Source organism: Mastigoproctus giganteus, chromosome 6, assembly GCF_048544385.1.
Source record: "Mastigoproctus giganteus isolate SK-2022 chromosome 6, ASM4854438v1, whole genome shotgun sequence".
Lineage (NCBI taxonomy): Eukaryota > Metazoa > Arthropoda > Arachnida > Uropygi > Thelyphonidae > Mastigoproctus > Mastigoproctus giganteus.
This window is the reverse complement of record NC_143580.1, coordinates 81,481,342-81,495,193: the sequence shown is the minus strand read 5'-3', so window position 1 is coordinate 81,495,193 and position 13,852 is coordinate 81,481,342. Positions and strand designations below refer to the sequence as shown.

The window sequence follows — 13,852 nt, the reverse complement described above, 5'->3', positions numbered from 1 at the left end:
TTCAACAATTTCTCCTCCACTTTACTCTCAATTATTACAAGATCATCTAGCTCACTGCCAGTGTTTACTTCATCTATGGCATTCCCCTTCCTGAATAACCCCTCATGTGTGAATGTAGATGCAAAATATTCATTTAGTTTGTTAGCTACCTGAGCAGGATCATGAACAGTTGAACCATCGATATCAAGTGGACCAATCTGATTCATCCCCTTCCTTCTAGAGTTTACATAAGTAAAGAACTCTTTGCTGTTTTTCTTTGCATCCCTTGCCAAAGATTTCTGGTAATCTGCCTTCGCCTGCCTAACCTCCTTTGTAACTTGGTTACAGATCAACTTATATGTATTCCATGCATTTTTCTTCTCTGCCGTATGTCTCATTAGTTCATCTGACATCCATTTAAGCCTGAACCTTGAACAATATTTCTTAGTTAGTATGTAAAGCCTAGTAGCTTCCAAGATAAGTTCTTTGAATGCTTCCCATTTTGAGTTTGCTGTTGGTAACATCATCAGTTGGTCCCACTGTATAGAATTTAAATACTGTCTTTATGAAAGCAATAACCCTTCCCTTTACCCCTGATGGTAGTTACCTTCTTGGGTAAATCCCACTTCAGCACACTGTGATCACTGCCACCTAGTGGTTCCTGTATCTGCAGATTTTTAATGCATGAAGAATCACTACTGATAATCAAATCAAGTGTATTACTCCCTCTAGTTGCCTCCCAAACATGCTGATGTAGAAAACAATCATCCAATAAATCCACAAAAGCCTTGCTAGTGTGGGAGTGACCAGCCCCCAAATTCCAGTCAATATCTGGGAAATTAAAATCCCCCATTATAAGACTCTCTGATTTACTGGCCCATTCTATTTCCCCGTACAGTTTCTTATTATACTCATCAGAGTCATTAAGCCTATAGCACACTCCTGCTCTCAATTTTGATCTCCCAATGCTTATGTCACACCAAACTGACTCGACACTGCACTGTCCAGCAATGTCGACTGGTTTCACTTCCTTGGATTTTATGTGTTTCTTAACTAATAGCATAACCCCTCCTCCCTTCCTATCCTGTCTATCCTTTCTGTAGACGTTGTATCCCCAAATTCCTGTTCTGCATTACTTATAACTGTGTGACACCATGTCTCTGATATCCCAACAATATCCGCCTTTGATGCTTTGAGCAATACCTCAAATTCATCAAATTTATTTACCAAACTCCTAGCATTGGTGTACACACAAGTATACATGCACCTGTTCTTTTTCTTAGCTACCCTAATACAACCCATGTGTTTACTTGTACCCCAATGACTCCCAGCAGTCTCTGAAATATCCTGCATCTTATTTTCCAAGCTGCTGCTCATTCCAATAGAAGCAGTGCAAGAATCACTTTCACCTCTGCCAGTGGCTACTGTTAATCTGTTAGTCCTTGTATTCCCCCCACGCTAGCAGTTTTTCGACCCACCTAACACTGCCTCGATAGCATCAGCAAACGTTCTTGCACCATATGTTTTGATGAGAGATATTGTGAATATCTCTCATCTAACTGCTGCAAGTATTATTCTATCATTGTCAAACCCACATATTCAAAAATGCACCAACTCTGGATAGAACAAATAGTGTAAGAAAACAAAAGAACTAAAAAAAATTAAACATGGAATCTGTTTTGCAGACACCCAACTTCATAATTTATGAGAAGCTTAGGAAGAAAAGTCTATTGGGTTAGGAGACAAGCCAGAATGGATTCCTGGACTACACTGACAACAGTGACCATTAAATTCTAACGACCACCAGAATGTTATTAAAAGGTTCAAATGGTATTATCGAAAAATTTTAGGTATTTCTGAAAGAAGAGAAATTTAATTGATATAACCTCAGTCAGGATTAGTAAAACCAATGAAAGATCTACCTTGGTATAGATTGCATTAGCTAATGGATCAGTTGCATGATAACATTGGATTTTACTAATCTTTCAAAATTTAAAAACAAGTTTTTTTTTTTTTTTTTTTGTTAAATTAAAATGTAATATAATTGAAACTGAAATACAATTTAATTTAAAATGTCATTTTTAAATGATTTTTTTCTGATAGCCAGAATGTTATTAAAAGGTACAAATGGTATTAAATGCCTTCAGTGATTTCTGAAAGAAGTGAAATTTAATCGATATTAGTAAAACCAATGAGAAACTTGCTTGGTGTGGATTGCCTTGGCTAATGGACTGATTATATGGCAAAATAAAGTTTTCTGTAGGTCTGTCACATGACCTTTATGATAAAGAATATATTATCCTGTATAAAGTTTTTTTTTTTTTTTTTTAAAAGTAACCAACTACTACTGTATTAATTGCTGATATAATTTCTTTATTTTATTAGATAGTTGGGTAACCAAAACGTCAAGTACAAAAGCAGTAACCATAATTTTCAAGTGTAAAAAAATAATAAAAAAAGCAATAATCAAAATTACATTTTGCAGCACCTCTAGTAGTAATATCTTAAAAAGCTTAATCTATTTGCACACAAATAAAAAATATTTGTGTGCAAATAGATTTTGGTTGTATTTCATGATTCTTGGTATCAAGAATTAAATGTAGTCATTACTGCATATTTACCATTATTAAATTACATGCAAATATTTTTAAAGATGTACCTCCCTCTTTTTTTATCTAGTAAATATTATTACATCTGAAATAGATATTAATGTACCCTTATTTATTTCAGAATGGCCTTCAAGAAATAAAGTTTAACACTACTGCCCATTGCATTTATCCTTTGATAGAAACAGACAGTCCCCAGAGTTGGTACAAAGGAGTAGAAGGTTGTGGGCTACAGTGCCAGAATCCTTTATTTACTTCTGATGAACATGAGAGTGTGCATAATTTTATACTCACTGCTGGTTCAGTATGCTTGGCCTGCAATGTATTTACTGTGGTAAGATAGATAAATACCTTTATATTAAAATACTGTATAAACAAGCACCAAAGGGTTGATTAATGCAGAAAATACAAATTTGTTCATGTTTTACCTTGACAATTGTTTCTTCAGTGTGTTTGTTATAATGGATTTATAACAAAGGAAAATTCCAACAAAATGTCAAAAAAATCATACACCTGCCGAGACTCTTGTTCCTCCACCATCTGTGACATTCAGACCACATAATTTTTTTGAAAAATACTATCTATTTTGGTATATAAGTCAACTCAAAATATGTTTTCTGTTTTTTTGCCATGAAAATTTGTGCTTAATATATTCACCATATAAGTTGACATCCCCTTTTGCAGTCATCTTTTTGTGTCTTGTACTAGTGTATTACAGTAAAATCTAAATTAAGAAACAGTCTTCTTTTTAATTCAATTATTTTTGCTCCGAAAATTTCATGTTGTTAATTGGCAGTCACAGAGAGTGCATGCACACTGAAAGCTCTGAAGTTTGCAATTTTGTGATGGTATTTTATGTAATATTTTGTAAACTTATTTTTGACCATTGTAAATAAAGCCAATTCTGATAAGTTACATTTTTTCAGCTCCTCGTAAATTTAACTTTTTAAGTTTCAGTAGTAGATAAATTTTTACTATCTGCTGAGGCCTGACATGATTAAGTGCAAAAGTGAAGTAATGCACACCTGTTTGAGTGGATCATGGTTCAAGCCTGTGTGACTGCTAAATACGGTTAAGATTGTATTCATTGTCAAAATTAACTCCTCTGACTTAGTGGTGTGCCAGAGTATAAATAGAACTATATCTGCAATAAGGCCTCTGAGGTTGGGATTACTCATACCACCAATTTTAAACACACACACCAACCGTTTATGACTGATTGAATAATGAAATAAAATAAAAATAAAATGATAGAAAAGACTGTAAAATAATATTTACAAAAAACTAAACTATAACAAAAATAAAATAAGTAAATAAGTTAAAATGCATTAAAATATAAATATAAAAGCGATAAAAAGACGATAAAAAACACTATTAGAGCTTTCGGAGGTGTCTGCCTCCTTCCTCAGTAATAGTGAGACTTAAACGACACATCCTTAAATACCAGGTTCACTTTTATATTTATATTTTAATGCATTTTAATTTATTTACTTATTTTATTTTTGTTATAGTTTAGTTTTTTGTAAATAATTAAAAGTTTTTTGTAAATATTATTTTACAGTCTTTTCTATCATTTTATTTTTGTTTTATTTCATTATTCAATCAGTCATAAACGGTTGGTGTGTGTGTTTAAAATTGGTGGTATAAATAGAACTTTTTTTTTTTAATTGCCGTAATGGTGTGGAAAGTTAATTCTGTAATTTGTAAGTTTAATTCTTACCTTAATAATGGTTGCTATGTGATCCACTTTTAATGTTTCATCACATGATTGTTTTTTCAGAAATATACTTGCAGTATATTTCCGTGACTGGTAACATGTATTGTAAGGTCAAGCTAATCATCCTTTACTTTGTTCATGAATGCAAGGAGTGTACAGATCTTAAATTAAAAGTGCGTTACAAGATGAAACCAAGTTACTGATGAAGTGGGTGGATGCTGTGGTGAAAAAAAAACCGGGGATTCATCTCAGGCACTCAGTATTTATTGACTGGTTGGTGCACCCCTAATTTGGGCCTCCAAATTAGGGGACCTCCAAACAGAAGAGTCAAGGTCATACTAATCTAGTTCAAGAGGATTTAGTTTTATTGGGAGGTTCCATTGTCAGAGAAATAAATATTTTGCATTGTCAGGAAAATGGGTAGAACCAGGATGTTTACTAGGAGTAATTTTGATGTTACCAGTAGGTCAGTTGTTAAGAGGTGTAATGAGTATTATTATTCAGGTAGAACTAATGATATTAGCATGAACTAACTGTGTGTTGGATAAATATAGTACCATACATTGTGTTTGTTAGGAATCCTCTATTGCTGTTGGTGGCTGATGCCTGAATTGTAACATTGTTTTTTTTTTGAAATTAAAGAAATTTAGCAATTTTGTGTTGCTTTGTGCTAGCACAGGAGATGAGGATTCTGAAAATATTTTTTTAAAGTACTAAATGTGCTTTTGGTTTAAAATAGTGGTCAAACTTTTCAGCAGTGGTGAAACTATAAATTCTGTGTACCCTGGTAGATTGCTGAGCAGCCCACACAGTTTTCAACAACCATACCAAACCAGAAACCAGCATTTGGGTTTACTGAATTAGAATTTTGTTAACCATTTTTACCCCTTTGGCGGTTTGATTTTGGTCATAAATATCCCCCCCTCCTCCCGCGCCAAAATATATATATTTACTTACCAAGAAATAGAAAAAATAAATGCTGACATTTGGCAATCCTTAAATAAATAGCTGTGAACATGACTGTATGCCTTTGAGTAGTGGGCAATTGTGCCACATTCTCCCTAGTTATTTAGTTATATTTATTGCTGTTTACCATTTAATTATATAACACATCAGGGCATTTTTACATTTTTACTGTACATGACATTACATTTGGGAAATACTGACACAGATGCTGATGGGAATGAGGAGTTGGATGTGACCTCTGGGATGGATGTATTGCAAGAAGTAAGGAGTGCCAGGTCTGTTGTTTGTTGTTGTTATTTGGTTTTTAGGAGCATTAGCAACTAAGGCCATATTGCTCCAGGGATATGCAGTGGTCGTATTTGGTGGTCACGGGCTCGAACCCTGGTCTAATCAAGAAGCGTGTGCTACGCACTGCTACCCCTGCCCACCTGGCTACGGAGGTGCCTACCAGGTCAGTGTATATGACATTTTCATGGATGTTAAGGTAGATAAAGTAGCATTAGAACTTTCTGGCTTGGGTGCCAAAGGCATTAAAAGTCTACTAGGTTTATCAAGAAATACTTCTGGTAGATTTCAGAGAAAGGATTCTGACTTGAAAAGTGACTGGCCTAAAAGTAGGACAGTAAGATGTCATGTAGCAGGGAGCACGTGGGCTTGAGTGAGGAAGTGCAATATGGAATGGAGACAGTTTTGCTCTGAATTCCAATTGGAGGAAGTTTTCCTCTGAATTCAGAAAGGACACAATTTATTTTGCTCTAGCATTACCTCAGATAAGAGTAGGTCTGAATTGGAAAATCACATAACCTTGGAGAGTAGATTTCCTGATTACTGTGGGGTTTCAGAGGCCTCAAGAAAGAATTGAAGGACGGACCAAATATTGCCCTAATGCAGTTCAGCAATTCCAGGTCTCTGTATACTACCAGAAATCAGCATGTACAATATGTGTAGGTGCTGGGTTTGCCTGATAGAAGTTCTGACCATGGTATTGAATTGAAGGCAAGAGGTAAGTTCATGACAAAGAAAAATCAAGTTCTAACAGGTGTGTTATTCTCAAATGATTGGTACAGGGATTGATTGAGGAGTTGAATATATTGTCTTTGGATTGCCTCTAACCTTCTCTACAGTAAATGAGGAATTGCTTGTTGATTTGACACTAATGAACCAGAGATTTGCCCATATTATGAATTGACCTGTATACAAGGATTGGTGCATAAGTGACTGAGCATTAGGCTATCACTTTTACAATAGTTACACAGAATCCAGTCATAATAAGGAAAGAGCAATGAAGGTTTTTGATTTGTAGCACTGATTGGAATAGGTTTGCTATTTCAGTTTGTCAGAATATTAGTGCACAAGGACTTAACGTTTAGAGAAACTTCCACTTCCGACATCATTTTCAGTTGAATGCTTCCAATTCCTCAGTGAGACATAAGATTCTTCATTGCACTCCAGTAAAATGGTGGACTCCCTAGAGTTTTTTAGGGTTTCGCATGCATTCCCCCCCCCCCCCCACACACACAGAAAGTTCTAACACAGGAAACAATTTCTTTCCTAAAGTAGAATCTTTGAAAAAGGAATATGCACAGGCTCAAAAGATGCATACCTATACTCTTCACACAAGAAAATTAGAATCGTGGCACAATTTGGTCAGACTTGCAGGAAATGATTAATCTAAAAAATCAAACCCTTTGGGGTTTGATTTTTTAGATTAATATGAACAAATGTAGAAATTGGAAAAACCTATTATGTGTTGAGTGAAAATGGATTGGAGATACTGACTTGGGAAGGTTCAATAAATGGAATATCCCAACAGATTCATCAGTGATGATTAGTTTGATGAGCTTAGTGTTCTTTTTTTTTCTTTTCTTTTTTTTTGTTAGTTGTTGGTGCATCGGCTTCTGTGGCCATAATGCACCTCCCAAAGTTATTGCTTTTTATTCTATTCCAAGCCCGAGGCGGGATTCGAACCTGCGACCTTTGGGTTGCCAGGTAGGCACTTTACCTACCTGGCTAGCCCGGTCAGCGATGAGCTTAGTGAGGGTGAGGTATTTATTTAAACAAGGAATTTCAAATAATATGCTGATAAAAATATTGAGCTGCCTTAACATTACTATTGAGCATAGGAGATGTTGGAAATGTCCACGGAGAATGGCAAACTGATTCCTTGAGGTTCTCTTGTGTTTATTTGATGTTTAACTAAAGCGATATTCCCTAGCAGCTAGAACTGTGTTCTACTCAAAATATTACTCAAGCTGCAGAAACTAAGAACTGGCCCTGGTAGAGCCCTGCAATGATAGGGTACCCACTGGTTACCTGCAACGTGGGTCAGGTCTCAGGTACTTTTTCAGTTTGTGGGTCAGGTGCAGTTCCAGTTTTTATAAGTAATTCATGGCCACATGCTGGAATTCCAGAATTAAAGGATTCAATGGAAAGGAAAAGGAGGAAGATTCAAGCAATGAAAATGTTGACCCTACTGCAGGTGTTGGTTGGGTGGAAAATTCAAGCAGTGAAAATGTTAAACCTGCTACAAGTGTGGGTTGGGTTTGGGTGCAGGTCTGATGCTGTGGACCTGTGCAAGACTCTAAGCTCTGGATTGTATAGACCAATAGTCTTGCTCTCTCTTTGGGGAAGGTCTATGAATGTTTGCTGAGTAGTAGAATTATATCTTGTCTAAATGAAGACAACCCACTTTCATCAAGATAATATGGCTATCTAAGTTAGATTATGGGTTTCAGGTGTACGTATCCATCAGAAATGTGGTATTTTGTTGGCTGGATCCAATTCACCATCAGACCATCCATATTTCTGTTAGAGCATGGAAATTTCATCCTGAAACTGAAGTGAGGCTTGGACAAAATTCTGTTCCAGTGGTACTCATGATTAAATTTTATCTCATGTTTGATATAAAGTGGCCTTTTTTCAACATATTCATCAACTGTGCACAAAATGCATGGGAGGTTTTTGAATATCTTCCATGCCCTCCTCTTTTTCTTGCAGCGCAGACCAGGCATTGTATTAAGTCTGTATTCTGCACTTAGATTGTGGGGTCCCAAGTATATGCATCTGTCAGAAACAGTACTTTTTTGGCTGGATCTAAAACACCATCAGGCCATCCATATTACTACTATCAGAGCATTTTGAACATTCCTCTCTAAAAAAAATTGTATAACATCTGATAGGGAACAATGTTCATTTAGCATGCTTATTCAATAGCTAACCTGAGATTTACCTGACATACTAGACTAAAAGTTTCCCACTCACCAAGGCAACTCTCACCACTCAGGCATGATCATTCACCAGCCTACTGAATTTTTTTTTTGAGAGCTGGTGTAAGTTTGGCACTCTGTCTTCTATCTACCTCTGGCTTTATTCAGCATACCAAGCTGAATATTCTAACTTACCCTTTACAAAGGTGGCTCAAAGTTAGAATTATCTGTGGGATCTGCTGATGTCATCCTAGACACTACATACACCTGAGCTGATTTCCCATGAATTCAGCATGTACATTGTTGAGCTATGCGCTATAGAGTTAATCTTGGATAACATAAGAATTTTTTTTTTTTTTTTTTGGCTTTTTTTTTTTTTTTTTTTTTTTTTTGGCTGTTGCTGCATAAGCTTGCTTTCTTGCATCAAATGCCTCTGCTAATGCTAATGCTAAAAAGAATTCTCCAATAGAATGGTGTGTTATACACATAGGTTCCTTAACTATATTACAGGCCTTGTCAGCAATTAAATCTACTGCTTATCCCACTCTGTTTTAGGTTCAGCAGATACACTCTTTCTGCTAATTTGAATTCACTATCTGCTTCTGCTGGATTGCTAACCATATCAAGGTTATGAGAAATGATTTGGCTGGTACTGCAGCCAAATCAGCTACTTCCATGGATAATCTTGGCATTTCAGTCCCCCTACACTACAGACCCCATACAAATGATATGTATTAAGATGTATTCACAATGGTAAGATATGTGTCATGGACAGGCTCCAAACAAATTATACTGTAAGCCTGTGATAAAATTATGAAAGAATTTGTTTTCAAATTTTACAAAAGGATAATAAATTAAAAATTTACTTAATGGTACTTAACATTTCTACTGTGTTTTCTGTTTTTTATATTGATTGAAAGTATTGAGTATTAAAATACATAACGAAATTCTTTTCCTTTATCTTCTAGTTAACATTTCTCATTGACTGGAAGAGTTCCAACAAATATCCATCCCTAATAATATTCTACATCAATGGTTGTTTTGTAGTTGCTTGTTTAGGTTGGTTAGCTCAATTTATACCTGGTGCTAGAAAAGATATTGTGTGTCATCAAGACGGAACTATTAGACAAGGCCAGCCAAGGTAAGATTACTGCAGCCTGTTATTATTATTTTTTGCCCTTGTTATAGATAATTTTATATGGTCATTAAACAATGAATTCTTTATGTTGTATATAATAAGCATAGGTATCAATATACAGATTCAAAGGTGCCTCTGTAGCCAGGTGGGCAGGAGCAGCAGTGCGTAGCACACACGTTCTTGATTAGACCGGGGTTCGAGCCTGTGACCACCAAATACGGAAGATGTGGAAAGGTCAGGGAATGACCACCGCATATCCCTGGAGCAATATGGCTTTAGTTGCTAATGCTCCTAAAAACCAAATAACAAACAAACAAACAGATCCAAAAGGTAGACAAATGTTGTTGTTGTTGTTATTTGGTTTTTAGGAGCATTAGCAACAAAGCCATATTGCTCCGGGATATGCAGTGGTCATTCCCTGACCTTTTCGCATCCTCCGTATTTGGTGGTGACGGGCTCGAATCCCGGTCTAATCAAGAAGCGTGTGCTACGCACTGCTGCCCCTTCCCACCTGGCTACGGAGGCGCCTGGTAGACAAATAAATACATTTTCCAACTTAAATAGATTAGTTCAAAAAATTTTATAAATTAGGGCATATTACAAATCAGTACAGGCAATGGTAGTCACTACATTCAAAACCAATTATGTTTAATATCAAATAGAACTGTAAATATACAAGGGCATATACAGAAGTTCCCAGACTGGCAGCCTTGAGTGTGAAATGCAAATAGTAAAGCATTCAGCCACTAGATGCCACTACGTTAGTATCTCCCAAGTCTGTCTTGTAAATTTTGCTGCTATAGCCAGCTGTGTTGCATAACTACAGTTGTTTATTATAGTGCTTGTTAAGTACTTTTGGTGGTTTCATTTATTCGTGAAATGGCTGATTGAAGGAATAATGCATTTGTGTGAAATTTTGCTTAAAAACTGGGGAAGACATCATCTGGAGAACAGAGAAGAAACATATGAGATGCTCAAAACAGCTTTTGGTGACAATGCTGTGGGGAGAACACAATGTTTGAGTGGTTCTTGTGATTCAAACATGGCAAAACATCAGTTGAACACTTTGAGCATTCAAGTCACCCATTGACAAGTTGTACGCACAAGTGAAAACATGGAGTAAGTTCACCAAATAATCATTGAAGACCGATGAATGGCCATTTCCAATATTACTGACAGGTTAACGCTCTTTAGTGGAACATGCTAATGCATTTTAATGGAGGAATCAAATATGCAGCGGATCCCTGCAGAGTTTGTGCCTTGGTTGCTGACTGAGGAGCAGAACAGAGGTGTGCGTTTGTCTGTCAGGAACTGTTGGATAAGGTCAGAAATAATCAATTTCCTTTCAAGTGTTATAACAGGAGACAAAACATGGAGTTACTATTACGACTTTGAAACAAAACAGCAGCTGATGCAGTGGAAATACAAATGACGAACAAACAAACAAACAAAACATCTCCACATTCAAAGAAAGTGAGGCAAGTCAGGTCCAATGTCAAAAGCATGCTGGCGGTCTTTTTTGACTGTGAGGACTTGGTTCATCGTGAATTTGTGCCTCGAGGCCAAACAGTTACACAGAATTAGTACCTGGAGGTTTTTTAAGCGTCATGGGAATAAATCTGCTGAAACGTCCTGAAAATGAAAGAACAAGAACTGGCTGCTTCACAATGACAGTGCTCCCTTATACACTACTATCTCTGTGCAGCGATTCTTGTTTCCAAAAATGAAATCCCCACTAAAAGGGCATCGTTTCCAGTACGTTCCAGAAATTGACGAAGAATAATCGCAGAGAGCCCTGCATGCAATCTCAAAAAATCAGTTCCAGCAGAAATGCTGGATCTTGTGCATAAACTCACAAGGGGGAACTACTTTGAAGGGACAATTATAATCAGTAACAAAAGCAAGCTTGTTTCTTTTTATTTCTCAGACTTTTGGATACAACCTTGTGTGTGTGTGTGTGTGTGTGTGTGTGTGTGTGTGTGTGTGTGTGTGTGTGTGTGTGTGTAAAAAGTGTAAGGGAAAACAAATTAAAGAACAATAAAAAAAAAAAGAATAAAGTTAAAGGAAGTGAGAAGGTTAAAGAAAGTGAGTGAAGCAGAGAGGGAAGATAATAGATAACTAATAAAAATACATAATTAAATAAAAATTGATAAAATGAGGAGGTTGCCATACAACTTTCAAAATTGACCTCTCATCAGGTGCCAGTGGCTGGAATTGCAAGCCAGAGAACAACATCCTGTCTTTATTTCTGATGTAAACCACACTCCAATAGATAAAAAACATAAATGAAAATTAAAATAAAATTTAGTTAGCAATATAAATGAAATGAGAATAAAATTTTTTAGTTAACAAATTAATGGAAGGTGTAAAATTACAAGAATTAAAAGGGAGATTTTTTAGAAAATGACTTTTTGAAATTTATACTTGACAAAATGAAGATGCAAAATTAACACTGGAAATAATAACTGAAATTTCTAGGGACTTGACATTTTAGCATAATACTAGTTAAAGTATCGAGTCAGTATATATTTGCAAAACATTTGAAATTCATACGAACAAATTAAATACGAATCTGAGCAAATTTCCAAAGGTTCGGGGTAGATCCCAAATTTGAAAACAAACGACAATGTAGAACTAAAAAACAGTACGATGAATTAGCTTCAGAATTTTTGCTTGATAATAGAGATCAGTTTTTTAAAATCAGTGTTTTTTACTATGTTTTAGACAAAATTATAATACAAATTAAAAATCGTTTCAAAAGTATGAAGTTAGTAAAAAATTATTTTGCAATACAAGAACCGAAAAAATAATTAATGTGTCAAATGCTGATATATTAAGCGAGTGTAGAAATCTCATAAAAAAGTATTCATCTGTACTCTCCCCTAACTGCCAATTTAATATTGTAATTTAATCACACTTATTAAACAAGATTTATCGGCAGACATGTTGTCTATCAGACAATCTTTTTATTTGTTAATTTGAAAATATAATGCCTTAGAAAGTGACTTTTCAGAAATTTTTACTTTATTTATGTTATTTTTTACCATGCCCGTGTTTGCTGTCTCTGCTGAAAGATCATTTAGTAAATTATAGATAATAAAAGATTATAAAAGAAATGCTGTTGGTCAAAGTAGACTGTGCAATCTTGCAGTGTTGGTTATTGAGCATAAATATGTAAGATGGTAAATATGTAAAACGATGGATTTAATTTACATATGTTACATCGTTTAAGTTACATATGTAACTTAAACGATACCACTATTGCAAATTTGCTAATCTATAATTGGCTGTGTATAAATGATGCAAGTGCACTAAGATATACATAGTCTAACTCTTTCGCAGCTTGAGGCATAAGCCCTTAATACATTAGAGTCCTAACTTATATCATACACCATCAGGCTTCTCTAATATGTGGAGACATACTTCACAACTGTTTTGTCATCATTACATCACTTGGGTACCTACCTACCTACCCACCCACCGAAGAAGGGCCAAATAGCCCTGAAACGGTGCCGTCTGGGTGGTGGTATCCACTGAGAATAAGTAACAACAGTCTTGTCCTTCGGGTGAAGCGTTACTTATTCAAAGTAGTGCAATGTCATGGCAACTCGTCGTGAAGGTATTCACGATGTGAGATGTAACTTAAACGATGCCACTATTGCAAATTTGCTAATCTATAATTGGCTGTGTATAAATGATGCAAGTGCACTAAGATATACATATCTTCTATGTATTGATAAAAAAAAAACTTGATGCATTGCTAGGTAAAATTGAATCACTAAAGAAATGAGTTGCAGCTCTAGAGACAAATAAAATGTTAGGGCCTCGTGAAGAATTCAAGTTTCTAGTGACCTGCCAGGTGATGCACTTGATTCAGGCCTAAGGGGAGAATGATGAAGTGCAAATTACTCTGGTTCAAAAGGACAGTTTTATTGAGGATTCTATTCTCAGGAGCAGGTAAAATTTTTTTGTAATAAGGATGGGCAGACTAGCACCAGGACATGTTGACCAGGAGCTAAAAGGTGGGTAAATGTAGGACCATGCTAAAAAAATACCACAACTTAGATAAGAATTGTGTATTTATCTGCAATTTATTCTTGTATTTATTCTATTCAGGCATGATAAGAGGGACTATATGCTGAAAGCTTATACATTGATTGAAGACTTGGACTTTTCAAGGCTTTTGAGTGGAAATTTTTACCAGTCTAATCTACACTTATAGGTAGCAGGAATCCATTTT

The 13,852-nt window shown here is 35.6% G+C and overlaps 1 protein-coding gene across 1 annotated transcript in view; it reads left to right on the top strand.

Moving 5' to 3' along the window:
- smo (smoothened, frizzled class receptor) overlaps positions 1 to 13,852 on the top strand; it is a 289,675-nt gene that overhangs the window by 42,685 nt on the left and 233,138 nt on the right. The window contains exons 3-4 of the mRNA XM_090376231.1: positions 2,710 to 2,919; positions 9,443 to 9,615. Of these exons, the coding sequence (XP_090232357.1) occupies positions 2,710 to 2,919; positions 9,443 to 9,615 (383 nt within the window). The remainder of the gene's footprint in view (positions 1 to 2,709; positions 2,920 to 9,442; positions 9,616 to 13,852) is intronic.